The sequence below is a fragment of the Salmo salar genome, chromosome 06 (genome assembly GCF_965601325.2).
Source record: "Salmo salar chromosome 06, fSalSal1, whole genome shotgun sequence".
Classification (NCBI taxonomy): Eukaryota; Metazoa; Chordata; class Actinopteri; order Salmoniformes; family Salmonidae; genus Salmo; species Salmo salar.
The window spans coordinates 27,495,379-27,514,685 of NC_138296.1; the positions used below are offsets into that span (position 1 = coordinate 27,495,379).

At 42.9% G+C, this 19,307-nt stretch overlaps 2 protein-coding genes across 3 annotated transcripts in view; one reads left to right on the plus strand and one right to left on the minus strand.

Moving 5' to 3' along the window:
• Positions 1–19,307, minus strand: part of LOC106606751 (lipid droplet assembly factor 1) — a 65,727-nt gene that overhangs the window by 12,009 nt on the left and 34,411 nt on the right. The gene's annotated exons all lie outside the window — the stretch shown is intronic.
• On the plus strand, positions 4,410–17,628 carry LOC106606746 (interferon-induced protein 44). 2 transcript variants are annotated; one of them, XM_014203108.3, is made up of 9 exons: positions 4,410–4,586; positions 4,681–4,816; positions 6,185–6,229; positions 14,738–14,771; positions 15,121–15,322; positions 15,490–15,642; positions 15,737–15,908; positions 16,054–16,154; positions 16,597–17,628. In XM_014203108.3, the coding sequence occupies exons 3-9, from the start codon at positions 6,187–6,189 to the stop codon at positions 16,783–16,785; spliced, it is 894 nt and encodes a 297-aa protein (XP_014058583.1). In that variant the 5' UTR covers positions 4,410–4,586; positions 4,681–4,816; positions 6,185–6,186; the 3' UTR covers positions 16,786–17,628. The 2 variants fall into 2 exon arrangements, with proteins under 2 accessions (XP_014058583.1, XP_045575975.1); XM_045720019.2 differs by lacking the exons at positions 4,410–4,586; positions 4,681–4,816 and adding an exon at positions 5,341–5,492.

Sequence of the window (19,307 nt, forward strand, 5' to 3'; positions counted from 1 at the left end):
TTCTGGTTGATCTTGAACCATAACTCTTTGAGCTGGGTTACAAGGGAAGCCGTGTCTCGTACCGCTTGCTTGGGTGCTATAGCCTCCACACACTTACTGAATGTACGGGAAGCTAGGGCTAGCCCGAAGGGAACAGCAAGGTATTCATAGGCTGTGCCTTCAAAGGCGAACCTGAGAAACTTCCTGTGTGCTGGCAGAATATTTATGTGAAAATAAGCATCCTGAGGTCGACTGAAGTGAACCAGTTGCCTCGACAAATAGAACAAGACAGCACATTGATAATAAGCATATGGAACGTGAACTTCCTCAGGAAGCTGTTGAGGACCCGTATGTCCAAAAGGGAACCAGGAAGTACCGGGAGTAGAAGCCTAGATGGCTCTCTGCCACTGGTATTACTCTGCCCCTTTGATTAATAGAGAGGAAATGTTCTGCTCTAGTATGCAGTCTGAGTCGCCATTTGCTATTGAAACCAGAACTCTGCTGAAAACGGGTGGCTTCATAGAAAACTGCAGTCTGTACCCCTTTATGACTGTGGACAAGAACCAGGGCTGGACTGCCAGTTCCCTGCTCTTGCGGTGAGTCGCCCACAAGTCTGATGACTCTCGCACACCAGTGTCATATTTTTGCTCTGTCCCTAGGCAAGACGCCTGGATGCAACATACTTTTTTATTACAAAGCACAGTGTTAAAACACTGGGATTTGGGGACAGTGCTTGGTGGCAACTGGCAATTTGTCTTCCTGCCTCGCTTGCTTGTGAAAGCGATGATGAGAGAGCTATGGCACAGATAGTCACGTTTATGTCTCACCCAGAGATTAGCTGCGCTATATGAGCATTCAGATTCTCTTATGTGTAAATCCGGCTCATGTCAATAACACTATCTAGATCCCAGTAAGTGTTTTGAAGGAAAGACAAAAGAGACAGTCTGAATGCCACACTTGCTGTAAAGGAAAAGGGCAGGAGAGGAGGGATGGCAGGATGAGGAAGGTGATTTGTGAGAATAGTTGCCATGGTGACTCTGACATCCCTGAAGGCGTAGGCTTGAGTGCTTACTCACCCCATCTTCCCTGTGAGCGGATGCATAGAGATTAGCTGCTCTATATGAGCGGAAGGGTTTTAGAAGTGCGGATGTGGCGGGAGTCTGTGCTCCAGCTGAGAGGAGGCAGGCCAGGACAAGGAGTGAACTGTTGGATGCTCCTCAGAAGTCCCTTCTTTCCCCCAAGGGATTCAGGGTGCAGGACCCTGATGCGGTAGCAGCGAAGGATCGCTTCCCATACTGTCAGCCTCTGTTAGGAGAGCCGAACTGTGGGTTCGCTGCCTGCTGCATTTCTGGGGGTTTTGAGTTACGTAAAACAATGAAGCCCTGGCTCGTGGAAGGGGAGACCGGGTTACCACAGTACCCAGGTCTACGGGGCAAGCAGAAGTTGAAGGCTTCACCTTCATTCTTGCGGAGTTTGCACTTCTGCTGCATGGCAGCAACAGTTAATTTGGCACTATAGGAGCATCAATGAAATCTGCCTATTCTTTGTACGAGAGGTTGGACAAGTTGATAAGACTCATGATGCACCCACAGCCTCTGGAGGCTCGGAAGTTGAGATCTGCAATGATGCAGATCTTGTCCCATTGGTCCTGGTTGGCTGTGCCTTTGACTTAGAGAATGCTCATCTCTTGTAACAAATCCACCTAGTTAGTCAACAGTAGAGACGTTACGTTCAACGCCCGTACTGAACATGCCACAGACACGTATACCTTTTGGAATATGGAAGCGGTGAAGCACTCCATTTTCCTAGGGAGATCAGTGCTGTTCATAGTTTCCTCCCATTGAACCAGTCCCTCTTGGCGCTGCCACCCCCCATGGGTGCAGCCCATGTATTTGTCATCGGGTGCTGATGTGCGCTGAGGGAGGAAGAGGACCTCGAGCCAATGGATCTCGAATCTCCTTTTCCTCCTCTCCCTACTTTCACTTCTCGTCCTCCTTGCTGTTTCATCTTGATACAGCAAATCGAGGACCCCGTATTCCATAAGGCTAGGGTATGTGGGGTAGCCTCAAGACAAGTCTTGTTTAGGGGCTGCTCTGCACACTCGCCGATGGAGGGAGTTTGCAGGCAGTGCCCTACAATGTACACAGTACTTGTATTATTAAGCAAGTAAATCCAAGACACTCAATTTAGAATGTATGTTATGTTTCGTATGGTATGTATTAATTTGTGGATGTGCATCACCCATTTTGTATGATATGTTAGGAATAACAATTTGTATTATATGTTGCGAATTTGCAAAACATACAATATGTTATGAATTTGCTAAATTTACAATATGTTACAAAATCTGCAAAACTTATGTTATGTTATGAATTCTAGCTAGGTGGCTAGGATAATAACGTTAGCTAGCTGGCTTGGATGCTAACGTTAGCTAGCTGGTTAACGTTAGCTAGTCAGCTAGCTTGCTAAATAGCAATTTTCGTAAATTAACTTTGTCTCTACATTAACTAACATATTCCTCTCGACTGTACATTTTTTGCATGATTCGTTATGACATTTTAATTACTTACATTTGCTTCCATCCTAGTATTTTTGTCAGCCATCTTTGCTGAAGAATGTCTCCAGCCTAGGGTCGCATACCGTCAAATTAGTCATGGGAACCACTCGATATGATTGGTCATAGCCCAGTGGACTTCGCAGGTGATTTGCATAAAGTTGGGAAATGTTGAACTTTTTTACATCCTCCCACACCACGTTTATGCCACCCAATGGTCCCCCGCCCTCTCCGCTATCCAAGGCTTTTCTTCCATTGAAAATAAATGGGAAGCGGTGTTTCACCCCACCTCACCACATGCTAGTGTACACGGCGGGGCAAAAGAGCTTTCATTGTCTGCTTATATCCCCCCTTTATTTATCCTACAGTTCTGACTTGGTGTACAGGGAGAATACTGGAAGAACAGCCCATGTTCTGAATTCTGTCCTGTACATTTCAAAAGTCTTAGCTTGCTCATTAATGTCTTAATTGAAATTACTTATTGCCTCTTATCCGCTCGTCATTCCCTTATGCCACAGTTTGTATATCTCAATTTTCAATAGAAACCACATTAGTTTAAGCAAGTCAGCCATATCCGCTATGTTTCTTAAAAAGGCAGTAAATGAGGTTGAATATCTGTTTCATTGCCAGACAAGACTCCGCTGATAGCCAGGTGTAGCTGTGGTAAGGATTTACTCCATGGTGCTGAAAAGAAAGCTCTGCTGTTGGGACAGCTTTATGTAGGCCCTAACAGTTTGTGGGAACTGTTTGTCACCGTTATAGTGCAATTAATGTATTGTTTAATATTGTGTTGTGTAGTGGCTTTGCTGGCACACATGTAAAACATTCTTTGGGAGTTTGCCCCAACACGATTTACATGCTAAAATCGCCACTGAGAACAGGGTTTCCCAAACTCAGTACTGGAGCACTACACAGCTGATTAAAATAATCAACTCATCATTTTTATTTATTTTTATTTCACCTTTTTTTAACCTGGTAGGCCAGTTGAGAACAAATTCTCATTTACAACTGCGACCTGGCGAATATAAAGCAAAGCAGTGCGACACAAACAACACAGAGTTACTCATAAACAAACATACAGTCAATAACACAATAGAAAACTCTATATACAGTGTGTGCAAATGTAAGATTGGGTGGGCTATTTACAGATGGGCTATGTATAAGTGCAATGATCAGTAAGCTGCTCTGACAGCTGATGCTTAACGTTAGTGAGGGCGATATAAGACTCCAGCTTCAGTGATTTTTGCAATTCGTTCCAGTCATTGGCAGCAGAGAATTGGAAGGAAAGGCGGAGGAGTTGGCTTTGGGGTGACCATTGAAATATACCTGCTGGAGCGCGTGCTACGGGTGGGTGCTGCTATGGTGACCAGTGAGCTGAGATAAAGCGGGGCTTTACCTAGCAAAGACTTATAGATGACCTGCAGCCAGTGGGTCTGGCGATGAAATTTGTAGCGAGGGCCAGCCAACGAGAGCATACAGGTCGCAGTGGTGGGTAGTATATGGGGCTTTGGTGACAAAACAGATGGCACTGTGATAGACTACATCCAATTTGCTGAGTAGAGTGTTGGGGGCTATTTTTGTAATGACATTGCTGAAGTCAAGGATCAGTAGGTTAGTCAGTTTTACGAGGGTATGTTTGGCAGCATGAGTGAAGGATGCTTTGTTGCGAAATAGGAAGCCGATTCTAGATTTAATTTTGGATTGGAGATGCTTAATGTGAGTCTGGAAGGAGAGTTTACAGTCTAACCAGACACCTAGGTATTTGTAGTTGTCCACATATTCTAAGTCAGAACCGTCCACAGTAGTGATGTTAGACGGGCGGGTGCGGGCAACAATCGGTTGAAGAGCACGCATTTAGTTTTACTTTCATTTAAGAGCAGTTGGAGGCCACGGAAGGAGTGTTGTATGGCATTGAAGCTCGTTTGGAGGTTTGTTAACACAGTGTCCAAAGAAAGGCCAGAAGTGTACAGAAGGGTGTCGTCTGCGTGGAGGTGGATCAGAGAATCACCAGCAGCAAGAGCGACATCATTGATGTATACAGAGAAAAGAGTCGGTCAGTAGGGAAAGGGGGGATCAGTAGGGAAAGGGGGGAAACCTAGTGTTGTAGAACTGAATGCATTCAACTGAAATGTGTCTTCCGCATTTAGTATGGTGTTTATCAGTGGAAGCTGCTGAGGGGCTGGAACGGAGAGATTGAATGGCATCAAACACATGGAAACCATCTTATCGCCTTCCTCTTAATCTGCTCCAGCCATTACCACTAGACTGACCTCCGCAATTAAGGTGCCACCAACCTCCTGTTGTATTTATATGTAGTTGTAATTTTGCATTGTATTTTTACAATATGAAACCCACCAAAAAATGTATTTCCGCAGGAAATAGCATATAAAAACGAATTTCCTGTTAGAAGTTATATATATATATATATATATTTGAATAATTAAATCCTCTTGTGACAAAACTGGTCAAATGAATGTCCAACATTTGTTTTCTCTGTTAGCATCATTTATGATTTTATTAATCTGCTTTTTCCATGTTTCAGTCTAATGACCTTCATCAGGATTTATTTTCTGAAAAATATTCTGTTACTAGCTTGATTTTAAATTCATAGCAACAGCGAGCACATGTTAGACTAGATGTCTGTCTGAGATTATATATGTCTAACTGAGGAGTGTGAGGTCTAAAGTAGTCATGTAATTTATTAGCTCAGCCTGGATCTGGTCTTTTTCCTGTTTTCCAGTTTAGCATTTTTCCTCAAGCACCTTCATTCATTGGTTTAAAGAAGTCATGTGATTTACCAGAAGCGCACAGTATAAATAAAGATGGACATGCATGACGCAGACACAAAAAACGAAACTAAAATATTGTCAGAGGGGTGTGAAAAGCTGTGTTAATATAGCCATGACACTTTTTTGGGACATCCTTAAATACTTGAGAATTATTTTTCTTTGGATAACAGGTATAGACCATTTTTTGTCAATTTGTTTATTTTATATTATAATAATTGTATCATTGATGTTATGTTTACAAATTAGGCATACATTATATAGTTACTTATTTGGATACAGTGTTTGACCACTTATTTTAAAGGGATATTTAACTCAAAAAGTATCTTTTAGTGTTTTCTTAATTTGTCCAATGTTGATATGGTCCCAGAAAATTGTGCATCAGCAGTAATATTTTAAGATAACGGTAGAGCACTTTCAGTAAAAATCAAAAAGGATGTGCATTGCACCAGGATGCATTTTGCATCCTAGGATGCATTTTGCACACAACACTCACATAGTCTGAGCAGACCTGGGTAAAAAATATCAGCTACATAAAATGCACTAATAAAAATGATACAAACTGCAGCACACAGGTAATCTTGATTCCAACAAATGAATGGCTCTTTTAACTATTGTTTCAGTCTTGGTCGACCTTCATCAGGGTAGCTAAATAAAGTGCCCCTGAAATATTTGAAGTATTGGACAGTATGTATTTGACCCCAGGTCTGAGTCTGTGATACAGGCAGGGTTAGTTAGAGTCACACCTGTTTACAGAAATTGTGGCAGACAAGACAGAAGTGAAAGTAATAGTAGGAGACTGATCGGAGTGTGGGTGGGTAGTCTGTTTTATGTACAGTAATTCCATTGGACTTTGTCTTTAAAGGGATGCAGCTGTTTAAATCAACTACACCACCTATGCCTACTGCAGGTAAGTTGTAGTGTGTTTGTATGTACAGTATGCTCTCTGTTCCTGTATCGGTTGAACTCAGTTCACGTCCTATGTGTCTGGTGCGTCATAGCAGCTCGGCACATGATTTTATGCCAACCTCTTCATTAGCCCACTACAGGACCATTTACTTATAGAAGTACAAAAAATATAAACTATCAAATTCACAGAAAACCTTTGATGGTTCTATGTGGAATCATAATGACTCAAAGAACACTTGGAGCTCTTCAATGTTTTTTTGCAGTTCACAAAAGGGTTCTTAGCTCTTTTAGTGATAATTAAAATGTAGGGGAGGTAGCTTATTCAAATATTTTGGGGCGTGGTGTGCTCACAGCTATTTCTGTGCAACTGGGAGTGTTGTGTGTACCTAATTTGTTGTGTTTTGCCATTACATATTATATGACTATGGCCAGTGTCTTGTGAAAGAGTCGCATAACCTTGTGTCAATTGAGAATGGTTGTGGATGAAAAAAGGTTTGGCTCATTAATCTATATGGTCCAAATCAGGATGATCCATACTACTTTGAAAATATTTATTCCAATTTATTGAACTTACAGGCAACAAACGATCAAATCAGTGTTGTGGGAGACTGTCACGTCCTGACCAGTAGAGGGAGTATTAGTTATTGTAGTTTGGTCAGGACGTGGCAGAGGGTATTTGTTTTATGTGGTTCGGGGGTTATGTGTATGTAGAGGGGTGTTTTATTTATGTGTTCCGGGGTTTTGGTGTATGTTCTGGTTTTTGTATTCTAGGGTTTTTCTAGTGGTTATATTTCTTTGTGGTCTGTGTGGCTCTCGATCAGGAACAGCTGTTCATCGTTGTTCCTGATTGAGAGTCATATTTAAAGAGCTTGTTTTCACTTGTTTGTTTGTGGGTAGTTGTTTTTGCACTGCTTGTAGTTATAGCCTGCAAAACTGTTTCCTGTCGTGTTTTTGCTATTTTCTTGTTGTTTTTCCGTGTTCACGTGTTTAATAAAATATGATGATGAGCATGCAACCCGCTGCGCCTTGGTCTCTACATTACGACACCCGTAACAGAACTACCCACCAAACAAGGACCAAGCAGCGGGGGAAGGAGCAGCAGGTAAAAAATTATATGGACTATCAGGGGAATTGGACATGGGAGGAAATTCTGGACGGGGCTGGACCTTGGCATCAGGCTGGGGACTACCGTCTCCCTCCGGAGGAAATAGAGGCAGCCAAGGCGGAGAGGCGTCGGTATGAGGCTTTGTATGCGCTGAGGGAGAAGCACGAGAGGCACCCCCAATAAAAAATATTTGGGGGGGGCACACAGGTAGTTTGGCTGGGCCAAGGGTGAGCCCTAAGCCAGCCCTCCGTGCTTATAGTGAGGCTCGTATGGAGTGGAGGGCGCTGAGGTATGCAGAAGTGCGCACGATCTCGCCCATACGCACGCACAGTCCGGTGCGAGTGATCCCAGCCCCTCGCAAATGCCGTGCTAGAGTGGGCATCCAGCCTGGTAGGAGGATGCCTGCGCAGCGCATCTGGTCACCGGTGCGCCTACTAGGTCCAGGCTACCCTACGCCCGCTCTATGCACGGCAACCATCAGGCTTCTGCACAGCCCAGTTCGCCCTGTACCAGCACTCTGCTCGTACAGGGCTACTAGTTCCATCCAGCCAGGACGGGTTGTGCAGGAGGTGCGATCGAGACCGCCTGTGCGTCTTCATGGCCCGGTATATCCACAGCCAGCATCACGCACCAGGCCTCAAGTGCGTCAGCCCAGTCCAACTCAGCCTGTTCCCGCTCCCCACACTAGCCCTGAGGTGCGTGTCCCCAGGCTGGTACCTCCACTACCAGCCCCATGCATCAGGCTTCCAATGCGGCAGCCCAGTCCAACTCAGCCTGTTCCCGCTCCCCGCACTAGCCCTGAGGTGCGTGTCCCCAAACTGGCACTTCCAGTACCAGCACCACGCATCAGGCTTCCAGTGCGTCAGCCCAGTCCAACTCGGCCGCTTCCTGCTCCCCGCACTAGCCCTGAGGTGCGTGTCCCCAGGCTGGTACATCCACTACCAGCCCCACGCATCAGGCTACCAGTGCGTCAGCCCAGTCCCGAGCTTTCGACGACATAGCCCCGTCCAGAGAGTCCGGCAACAGTACCCCGTCCAGAGTGTCCGGAGACAGTACCCCGTTCAGAGTGTCCGACGACAGTGCCCCGTCCAGAGTATCCGGCAACAGTACCCCGTCCAGAGTATCCGGTAATAGCGTATAGCCCGGAACCGAGTGAGACGGCCTACAGTTCGGAACCAAGAGAGACGGCCCACTGTTCAGAGCCGAGTGAGACGGCCCACAGTTCGGAAAGGAGTGAGAGGGTCTACAGTCCGGAACCGAGTAAGACGGCCTACAGTCCGGAACCAAGTAAGACCGCCTACAGTCCGGAACCAAGTGAGATGGCCTACAATCCGGAACCAAGTGAGAGGGCCTACAGCTCAGAACCGAGTGAGTCTGCCTACAGCTCAGAACCGAGTGAGTCTGCCTACGGTCCTGAACCGAGTGAGTCTGCCTACAGTCCGGAGCCGAGTGAGTCTGCCTACAGCTCAGAACCGAGTGAGTCTGCCTACAGTCCGGAGCCTTGCGGGTCTGCCTACGGTCCGGAGCCGAGCGGGTCTGCCTATGGTCCGGAACCGAGCGAGTCTGCCTACGGTCCGGAACAGAGTGAGTCTGCCTACAGTCTGGAGCTTCCAGAGTCGGCCTACAGTCCAGAGACGCTATACAGCCCTGAGTATTCTGCAGGGGTGGACAGGTTGGGTGGGGGTTGTAGACCGGAACCTGAGCCACCTCCAGTATAGGTTGGTTGGGGAGGGGGGGGTGTAGCACAGGAGCCGTCGTTGACGGCAGCCACCCTCCCTTCCCTCCCTTTTAGTTAGGGGTTTATTTATTTTTTTTATTTTTTATTTAGGTGCATACGGGGTCTGCACCTTTGGGGGGGTAATGTCACGTCCTGACCAGTAGAGGGAGTATTAGTTATTGTAGTTTGGTCAGGACGTGGCAGAGGGTATTTGTTTTATGTGGTTCGGGGGTTATGTGTATGTAGAGGGGTGTTTTATTTATGTGTTCCGGGGTTTTGGTGTATGTTCTGGTTTTTGTATTCTAGGTTTTTTTTTGTGGTTATATTTCTTTGTGGTCTGTGTGGCTCTCGATCAGGAACAGCTGTTCATCGTTGTTCCTGATTGAGAGTCATATTTAAAGAGCTTGTTTTCACTTGTTTGTTTGTGGGTAGTTGTTTTTGCACTGCTTGTAGTTATAGCCTGCAAAACTGTTTCCTGTCGTGTTTTCTCTATTTTCTTGTTTTTCCGTGTTCACGTGTTTAATAAAATATGATGATGAGCACGCAACCCGCTGCGCCTTGGTCTCTACAATACGACACCCGTGACAGAGACCATAACACAGTGTTAAGTACCTGAATGAACCGTAATGGAAATCACTCTATAAACTATCATCACCGTGCCCTTAAGGAAATCACAAACAGTATGGGCACATTAGAAATAGTGGATATTTGGAGACTAGTGAGATACACACGAAGGAGACTTAATCAAGCTAGTCGTCTTGACAACTTTCTTGTCTCTTTCTCTCTTGCATCAAAGTTTAAAAAAGTTTTAATAGGAGACAGAACGTGATTGAATAATTATCTAATTGGCCTTCACATAACTCTCATAGGATTTTCACGTGGACAAGGATATTGGAAATTTACTCAAAGTTTACTGGAGGACAATTTAATTTTTAACCTTTTAGGGACAGACGTTCCGCTGTCCCTAAAATGGTAGAGCGTGGCGCGAAATACAAATACTTCAAAAATGCTATAACTTCAATTTCTCAAACATATGACTATTTTACACCATTTTAAAGACAAGACTCTCGTTAATCTAACCACATTGTTCGATTTCAAAAAGGCTTTACAGCGAAAGCAAAACATTAGATTGTGTCAGGAGAGTACCCTGCCAAAAATAAGCACACAGCCATTTTCAAAGCAAGCATATATGTCACAAAAACCAAAACCACAGCTAAATGCAGCACTAACCTTTGATCTTCATCAGATGACACTCCTAGGACATTATGTTATACAATACATGCATGTTTTGTTCAATCAAGTTCATATTTATATCAAAAACCAGCTTTTTACATTAGCATGTGATGTTCAGAACTAGCATACCCACCGCAAACTTCCGGTGAATTTACTAAATTACTCATGATAAACGTTCACAAAAAACATAACATTTATTTTAAGAATTATAGATACAGAACTCCTTTATGCAATTGCGGTGTCAGATTTTAAAATAGCTTTTCGGCGAAAGCACATTTTGCAATATTCTGAGTACATAGCCCGGCCATCATGGCTAGCTATTTTGACACACACCAAGTTTGGGGCTCACCAAACTCAGAATTCCTATTAAAAAATTAGATTACCTTTGCTGTTCTTCGTCAGAATGCACTCCCAGGACTTCTACTTCAACAACAAATGTTGTTTTGGTTCCAAATAATCCATAGTTATATTCAAATAGCTCCGTTTTGTTCGTGCGTTCAGGTGACGCGCGAGCGCATTTCGTGACAAAAATTTTCAAAATATTCCATTACCTTACTTAGAAGCATGTCAAACGCTGTTTAAAATACATTTTTATGCTATTTTTCTCGTAAAATAGCGATAATACTCCAACCAGGCAACATTGTATTCATTCAAAGGCTGAAAGAAAAAAATGGAGTAGTCTCGTGGACGCGCATCTCCAGTGTCACTGTTCCCAGCCTGACCACTCACAAATTCTCCTGCTGTTCTTCGCCCAGAAACTGCAGACTCCCCATTCCACTTTCTGGCATCTTCTGAGAGCCAATGGAAGCCTTAGAAAATGCCTTAGAAAATACAGCACAGATGCTGTATTTTCGATAGAGATGCTACAGAAGGACAACAAATTGTCAGACAGGGCACTTCCTGTATGGAATCTTCTCAGGTTTTGGCCTGCCATATGAGTTCTGTTATACTCACAGACACCATTCAAACAGATTTAGAAACTTTAGAGTGTTTTCTATCCAAATCTACTAATTATATGCATATTCTCAGTTCTGGGCAGGAGTAGTAACCAGATTAAATCGGTACGTTTTTTATCCGGCCGTGAAAATACTGCACCCTATCCCAAACAGGATATTATTAACTAAGACAAAATAATTTATAACAGAATTTTTCCAGTATACAATACCAGTCAAAAGTTTGGTTCATCTACTCATTCCACAGTTTTTCTTTATTTTTACTATCTTCTCTATACCACCCTACCTTGTCACAACACAACTGATTGTCTCAAACGCATTAAGAAGGAAAGAAATTCCACAAATTAACTTTGAACAAGGTACACCTGTTAATTGAAATGCATTCCAGGTGACTACCTCATGAAGCTGGTTGAGAGAATGCCAAGAGTGTGCAAAGCTGTCATCAAGGCAAAGGGTGGCTACTTTGAAGAATCTGTATTTGAAAATAGATTTTGATTTGTTTAACACTTTTTTGGTTACTACATGATATCAAGCCTTTTTTGATATACTAAAAGCTCCATTGTTAGCTTGTTTTAACTACTCCTATAGAAATGGTGGCTCTGTCAGGAAGTTCTGATGTCACTATTATTAAAACAAGACCCAGATGGCAAGTATAAAGATCCAGTCTGTCTAAAAAAAACTGGAAGCCTCTTACACTTCAAGGTTTGATGCAAAAATACTAGCGAAATGCATAGCACACACCTGGTATTACCATGTATTGTTCATTCTGATCAGACAGGTTTTTTTTAACATGGATGATACGTTGGAGATAATGTACGACAACTACTATAAATAATAGAAAAACATGAAACATCTAAGAAGGGTGTCCACTGTCACCATATTTAATCATTATGGCCATCGAAATTGTTCTCAAGTAGATTACTAAGAAAAGCTCATCCATTGTTTAAAAATGTCATTTTTGCTTTTGTGCAGATTGCCATGTCTCATTTCTAATTAATTGAAAATTGAACTTTTTTCAAAGTATCTCTCTTTTTCAAACTAACATTGCAGAGCTGGCTACAATTTACATTTCATCCCCCTGAAAAGATACAACAAATACTATGGCTGAATTCAAATGTACTGTTTGATAAAAGACCTGTATTTATGGAAAAGATGTTTCAAAAGGCTATTTTGTTTTTAAATGATATTGTAAATTGGAATGGTAGAGTCAAGGCTCAGGAGAAGACCCAGATGAAGACAGATTCGAAGTAACAAAAGTGTATTACAAAAACAGGTGGGGCAGGCAAACGACAGGTCAAGGGCAGGCAGAGGTCAGTAATCCAGGGTGGTGTGATAAGGTACAGAACGGCAGGCAGGCTCAAGATCAGGGCAGACAGAATGGTCAAAACTGGCAAAAGTAGTAAACAGGAACTAGCGCAAGCCAGGAGCACGGGAAAAAACGCTGGTAGGCTTGACGAAACAAAACGAACTGGCAACAGACGAACAGAGAACACAGGTATAAATACACTTGGGATAATGGGGAAGATGGGAGACACAGGGAGGGGGTGGAGATAAGCACAAAGACAGGTGAAACAGATCAAGGTGTGACAGGTAGAGTTATGTATTTCATGAAGTAATCAGAAGGTCGGCTCAATCCAAGATTACAGCATTACCCCAAAAATGGTGGAGGCAGGTGGCAGTGGGAGGACGTAGGGAACTGGTCTGTCTGCCTAATATAAAGGATCAAAACTGGAGAGGAATAAAAATAGCATAAATAGGAAAGTATGCCAGTTTCATTTGAGGACCAGGATGTTGACAGCTGTGCCATAGAGATTTTTGATGTACTGATTCCATAGTACAGGGTGTATGAGTTGATATATAAGATTCAAGACTTTTCATCAAAAATTATTTTACAGAATTCTTGCCACCAACAAAATGTTGAATATTTGGGGCATACAATCATCGCAGCTCTGCAGATTTTGTTGTGAGGATACAGAATCAATAGACTGTTTATTTTGGTATTGCCCTCAGGTAGCCTGTTTCTGTCTCAGGTTCGGGAATGGCTGAAAATGCATAACATTGATCTAAAATTGACCCTAGAAATAGTATTGTTTGAAGATCTGGAGAGACCAGGTTCGTCAGTTACTAATATACTAATACTCTTAGTAAAAGTACTTATCTTCATCTCGCAATCTGTGGATTCTAATCGATTAGATAGATTCAAATTGTATGTTAAATATCACAGAATAGTTTAAAGATATATGGTGCATAGAAATCCGAAGAGGGTGGATGGCAGAGATAGGTGGGATGGGATGAGGGAAGCTGAGGGTTGGGATGTGGAATTGGAGACAAGTGTGAGTGGAGTTGCTGGGCTGGGGATAGAATGACGGTCAAAGATAAAAAGTACAAAAATAACGTTGAAATAAAACATAACAAAAAGTACGTTTGAATGACACGGAGGGGCACTGTTGCTACAACTAATACCTGTTTGCCCGAGGCTGATGCTGCGCAGGTGTTTGTACACATGCATATACACACACTTTCATTAAAGTGCACATACACGGACACACATACACACGCGTAAATAGTGCCATACATGCATTCAAACATATTCAGTTGGCCTTGATGTCTTTTGTTTTTGCATTTCTGTTTTCCTTTGTTGGTTGTAGGTGCTTTGGGGGATGGGGGATTGGGGGTGGGCAGTGGAATTTTTTTTTTTTCTCGGGGGGGTTAACGTGGGGGGGTGGTTGAAGGGCTGCTCTTGGGGAACTGTGGGGGGGATCTTGGAGAGCTGGTGGCCTGGCGGTTGGGAGCTTGGGCCGATGGCTGATGGGTCGCTGGTTCGGGTCCCCGTTTTTAACCTTGTGGGAGATCTGTCGACGTGCCCTTGAGCAGGGCGTTGACCCTGGTTGCTTCTGTGGGTCACTCTGGATGGGAGTCCGTTAGATGACAAGGTGATGTAAATGTTGAGCGGTTTCACTGCAAGTTGATTGTATGTTTTAAATAAACTTTTATTTTTATTTTTAATAAATAGAGAACAGTTGAGTAAATCAGTCAGTGGTTCTCAATTCTCTCCTCAGGAACTCTCAGCTGTTCCAGAGATAGCTCACATGATTCAACTTGTCAATTAACACAATATTAGCTATGGAATTTGAACAATATAAAATGGCTGACCAGATTAAAAAACCCTGTATAACCATGGATCAAATGGATCTACAAAGAACATTGCAGATTGAGAATGGTTCTATAAATAACCTTTCACCATAAAAGTTCTATAAAGAAGCATAAAACCTCTTCCAAAAGAGTAGTAACCATAGCAGAACCATTTGTTGGTGCTATGTAGCTTCTTTATATAACCTTCAAAAAGTGTTCTATATAGCACCAAAAAGGGTTCCGCTATGGTTATAAGCCAAAGAACCCCATCTGGTACTATTTAGAATTTGTTTTGTGTGTGTGTGATCCAAGATCATAGTAGTATATCGTAGTATATTGCATTTATATCAAAATATGTTTGTTTAACAGCTTTTGACAAGGAATGGAGGATCACACCCTGGGGGTATGTTTGAAAATACTGTGTACACTGTTCACCTCCCATCAAAACCTAACATTTAACTAAATGGCATCATTCCAAGTGCGTCTATTTGTTTAAAAGGTACACTCGGTGATATGACAGCATCATACAAATGGGGCGACTTCCTGCTTACAGACATACAGTAACAACAATAAAACAACAGATTGCAAACCAACCAAAACGGCCACTTCTGGCTCTTCACAAATTATGCCTTCCCAATTTATGTGGCAGTCTTGGCACATGCTGTTGATTTCTGTAAGCAGGAAACTGCCTGCTGTGTCATGTCATATCGCTGAGTCTACCTCTAAACTTGTTCTCTACTCCCCTATGACAGTCAGAAAGAGGTAATACTGCAGAAATTGAAAGACTATGTTCCTGGAAACCCTGATATTAAGAGTATCCGAGTCTTCCTCCATGGACCAGTCGGAGCGGGCAAGTCCAGCCTTATCAACTTCATCAACAGTGTCTTTCAGGGTCGCATTACCAGCATCGCACTAGCTGACAGTGCTATTGCAGCTGAAAGCTTCACCATAAAAGTAAGTTATTTACCAAGTGTTATATGAAACCCATTGATTGAAACCACAACATATTACCACAAATGCCTGTGAACTATTCTGAATTATTACTGCAAACTCAAATTGCAATGCTTTCAAATCTGCATTCTGTGTATAATTCATTAGAAATGCCACATCCTATTTTACAGTACCAAACCCACAAAATTGAAAAAGGGAAACATGGAATCTACTACCCCATCGTCTTCAATGATGTCATGGGTCTGGAGGAAAGCAGTGGCAAAGGTGTGCATAAGGATGACATCATCAACGCCCTAAAGGGCCATGTAAAAGAGGGCCACAAGGTAATGTGAATAAAGTAAAACACAATATCACCAAGGAATCTCTGTTTCAGTCAGTATAGATTAAAACACATTTTTATTCCTCATCCTTGGCTAGTTTAATCCCATGTCACCGTTATCAGAAGAGGATCCTGGCTACATAAAGATCCCCAGTTCAGAAGACAGAGTTCACTGTCTAGTCAGTGTCATGCCAGCTGATAAAATGGCTTTCTTGGGAAAACATGTCATCCAGAAGATGAGGGACATCAGACTAGCTGCCGCTGATATGGGTAAGAGGGCAAAATATTGTTTAGTAGTACTTGTTGGCTATACAAACTAATAGTATGATAGGTGTACTATGTCTTTGAGTATGAACATCATTGCATTGCCTGGAGAGAAAAAGGACTGCTGGATTAAATCAGTTTGCTCTGGCAGGGATTCCCCAAATGGTTGTTCTCACCAGAGTGGATGAAGCCTGTCCATCAGTAAGGAAAGACGTGAAGAACATCTATCTGAGCAAGTACATAAAGGAGAAAGTGAGTAAAAAAAAAATGCTTCTATACTAGAATTCTTTAATATAAGACAATCAGCCATATACACACACATATACACATAGATATATGCTACTGTCACGCTGGTATAAAGGATTTGGAGACAGGTGCAGGAATACATAATAGTTTTTTTTTTTATATACCCAAAACAAACACGAATACAAAACACTGGGATGTACCCAAACAAAAGAGCGAGGGTAAACCTCGTAGGGACGAGACCCGTAATACACAAAACACGCAGCACAAAAGCTGAACCAATGCATGGTTACTCACACAACCAATGGACATGGGAACAATAACCAACAAGACACGTCGACCGGTGACGTCGACCTCCGGAACTGGTGAACAGAATGAGCAGCAGTACCGGGCGGATCCATGACAGCTACAGCTCATTCCATTGCATTCCAACTGTATTCTTTCATTGCAGATGGAGCAGTGCAGTACCGAACTGGGAGTACCAGTGAACTGCATCCTGCCTGTGAAGAACTACCATGAGGAAATTGACTTGAATGAAGACATGGATGTGCTGCTATTGAGAGCACTGAGACAGATGGTGGACTTTGCAGATGACTTCATCAAAAATATCCCTCTCAAAATAACCCCACAAGGTAACTGAGGATGCATGTATATTAGGGCTGACCCCATTTAGTCGACTGGTGGATTAATTGGTCGATAGGCTATTGGTCGTTGAATTGTTATGTCCAGCAGTTGCAAAAAAATTTTTGATTGACGCCTGTCTCAGGGGACTAATCTTTTGCGGAGGCCGCGGGGATGTCACACCAGTGGTACATTTACCGTTAATTCCCAGAATTTCTAATCTACAATGTTTGTTTGGTGACCGTAATTTCTGTTAATGTATTCAATATATTATTATTAGTCTTTTACAGTTTTCATTGTGGAGTGGACACATTATTTGTCATAAAATAGGCCTACCTGTCTTATTCCTTGTGCAAATAGCCTACAGCTGTGTCTGTCCAGAGCTCACTGGTGCCAGAAACTCTGAGGGTCCAGAATATTTTATACCATGTTTTTATTTGTTGGCTTTAGTTTTTTGCATAATTGGTAATGGCAATAGAAGTTACTTAAAGATTTGAATAATTTTCATTCATTAGATTTAGATATCATTTTTATTAATCACATGACAATGATTGAGATATGATGACTTTATTATAAAATAAATGAAACTGTTCCATGAAAATGTGCATATTAAAATCCTAACTGGCACGCAGATCGGTAGAAATGATAAGATGAACAGGTACTCCAATTGGAAAAGGTTGCCGACCCCCTGGTGTAGCATATTACCGACAACGGAGCATAATGGCAGAATCTGCAAAGGCCAGCAGCAGTGGGAGGAGGTGGTTCGGGAACAGGTTTTCACTTTGTAACACAATAAAATGTGAAGAAATCCAAGGGGTATGATTACTTTTGCAAGGCACTGTATATAAATAATTGTCTCAGACGATTGTTTTTGTTTGGTTTTTGTTGGTTTTGGTTTTGGAGAGATGTCCCCCTCTCGCTATGCTCTTTTAGTAAATCACATGATCTCATCAAACTTCTCAGTTAGAGACCTCAGACATCTCTAATCTGTGTTTACTGTTCCCATTAACATGGAATCAAGTAACAGAAAGAAATGTTAGAAGATAAATCTTGATGAAGGTCATTAGACTGAAACCTGGATTAAACAGATAGGACCAATTTATGAAATTGTTTTTTCCCCTCATCAATCTACACACAATACCCCATAATGACAAAACAAAAACTGGTTTATATTTATAAAAAAATACAACTGAAATATAAAATGTTTCAAAAGTATTCAGACCCTTTACTCAGTACTTTGTTGAAGCACCTTTGGCAGCGATTACAGCGTCGCATTCTTGGGTATGACGCTACAAGCTTGGCACACCTGTATTTGGGGAGTGTCTCACATTCTTCTCTGCAGATCCTCTCAAGCTCAGTCAGGTTGGATGGGGAGCATTGCTGCACAGTTATTTTCAGGTCTCTCCAGCAATGTTCGATCAGGTTTAAGTCCGGGTTCTGGCTGGGCCACTCAAGGACAATCAGAGACATTCCAAAGCCACTCCTGCGTTGTCTTCGCTGTGTGTTTAGTGTAGTTGTCCTGTTGGAAGGCGAACCTTCGCCACATTCTGAGGTCCTGAGAGTTCTGGAGCAGGTTTTCATCAAGGATCTCTCTGTACTTTGCTCCATTTATGCTTTCGTTAAAAAAATGATGATAAAAATACTCTTTCAAAATGCAATGTGCAACTTCTTCTCAGATAGAGTTCAGTGTGTCAAATCGGAGGGCCTGTTGTCCGGACCTCTGGCAGTCTCTATGGGGGAGCCACATCGTTCAATTCTCAGGCCGAATCTTTTCTCTGTATATATCAATGATATCGCTCTTGCTGCTGGTGATTCTCTGATCCACCTCTACGCAGATGACACCAATCTGTATACATCTGGCCCTTCTTTAGACACTGTGCTAACAAACCTCCAAACGAGCTTCAACGCCATACAACACTCCTTCCGTGGCCTCCATCTGCTTTTAAACGCTAGTAAAACTAAGTGCATGTATAACGATGTGAAATGGCTAGGTAGTTAGCGGGTGCGCGCTAATAGCGTTTCAATAGGTGACGTCACTCGCTCTGAGACCTTGAAGTAGTTGTTCTCCTTGCTTTGCAAGGGCCGTGGCTTTTGTGGAGCGATGGGTAACGATGGTTCGAGGGCGGCTGTTGTCGATGAGTGCAGAGGGTCCCTGGTTCGGGGCGAGGAGAGGGACGGAAGCTAAACTGTTACAGTGATGCTGTTGACCCGGATCACTGGTTGCTGCGGAAAAGGAGGAGGTCAAAAGGAGGATGAGTGTAACGATGGGAAATGGCTAGCTAGTTAGCAGGTGCGCGCTAATAGCGTTTCAATCGGTGACGTCACTCGCTCTGAGACCTTAAAGTAGTTGTTCCCCTTGCTATTTAGTTGAGCGATGGGTATCGATGCTTCGAGGGTGGCTGTTGTCGATGTGTGCAGAGGGTCCCTGGTTCGAGCTCAGGTTACACATGCTCAACCGATTGCTGCCCGCACCCTCCCGACCGACTAGCATCACTACTCTGGACGGTTCTGACCTAGAATATGTGGACAACTACAAATACC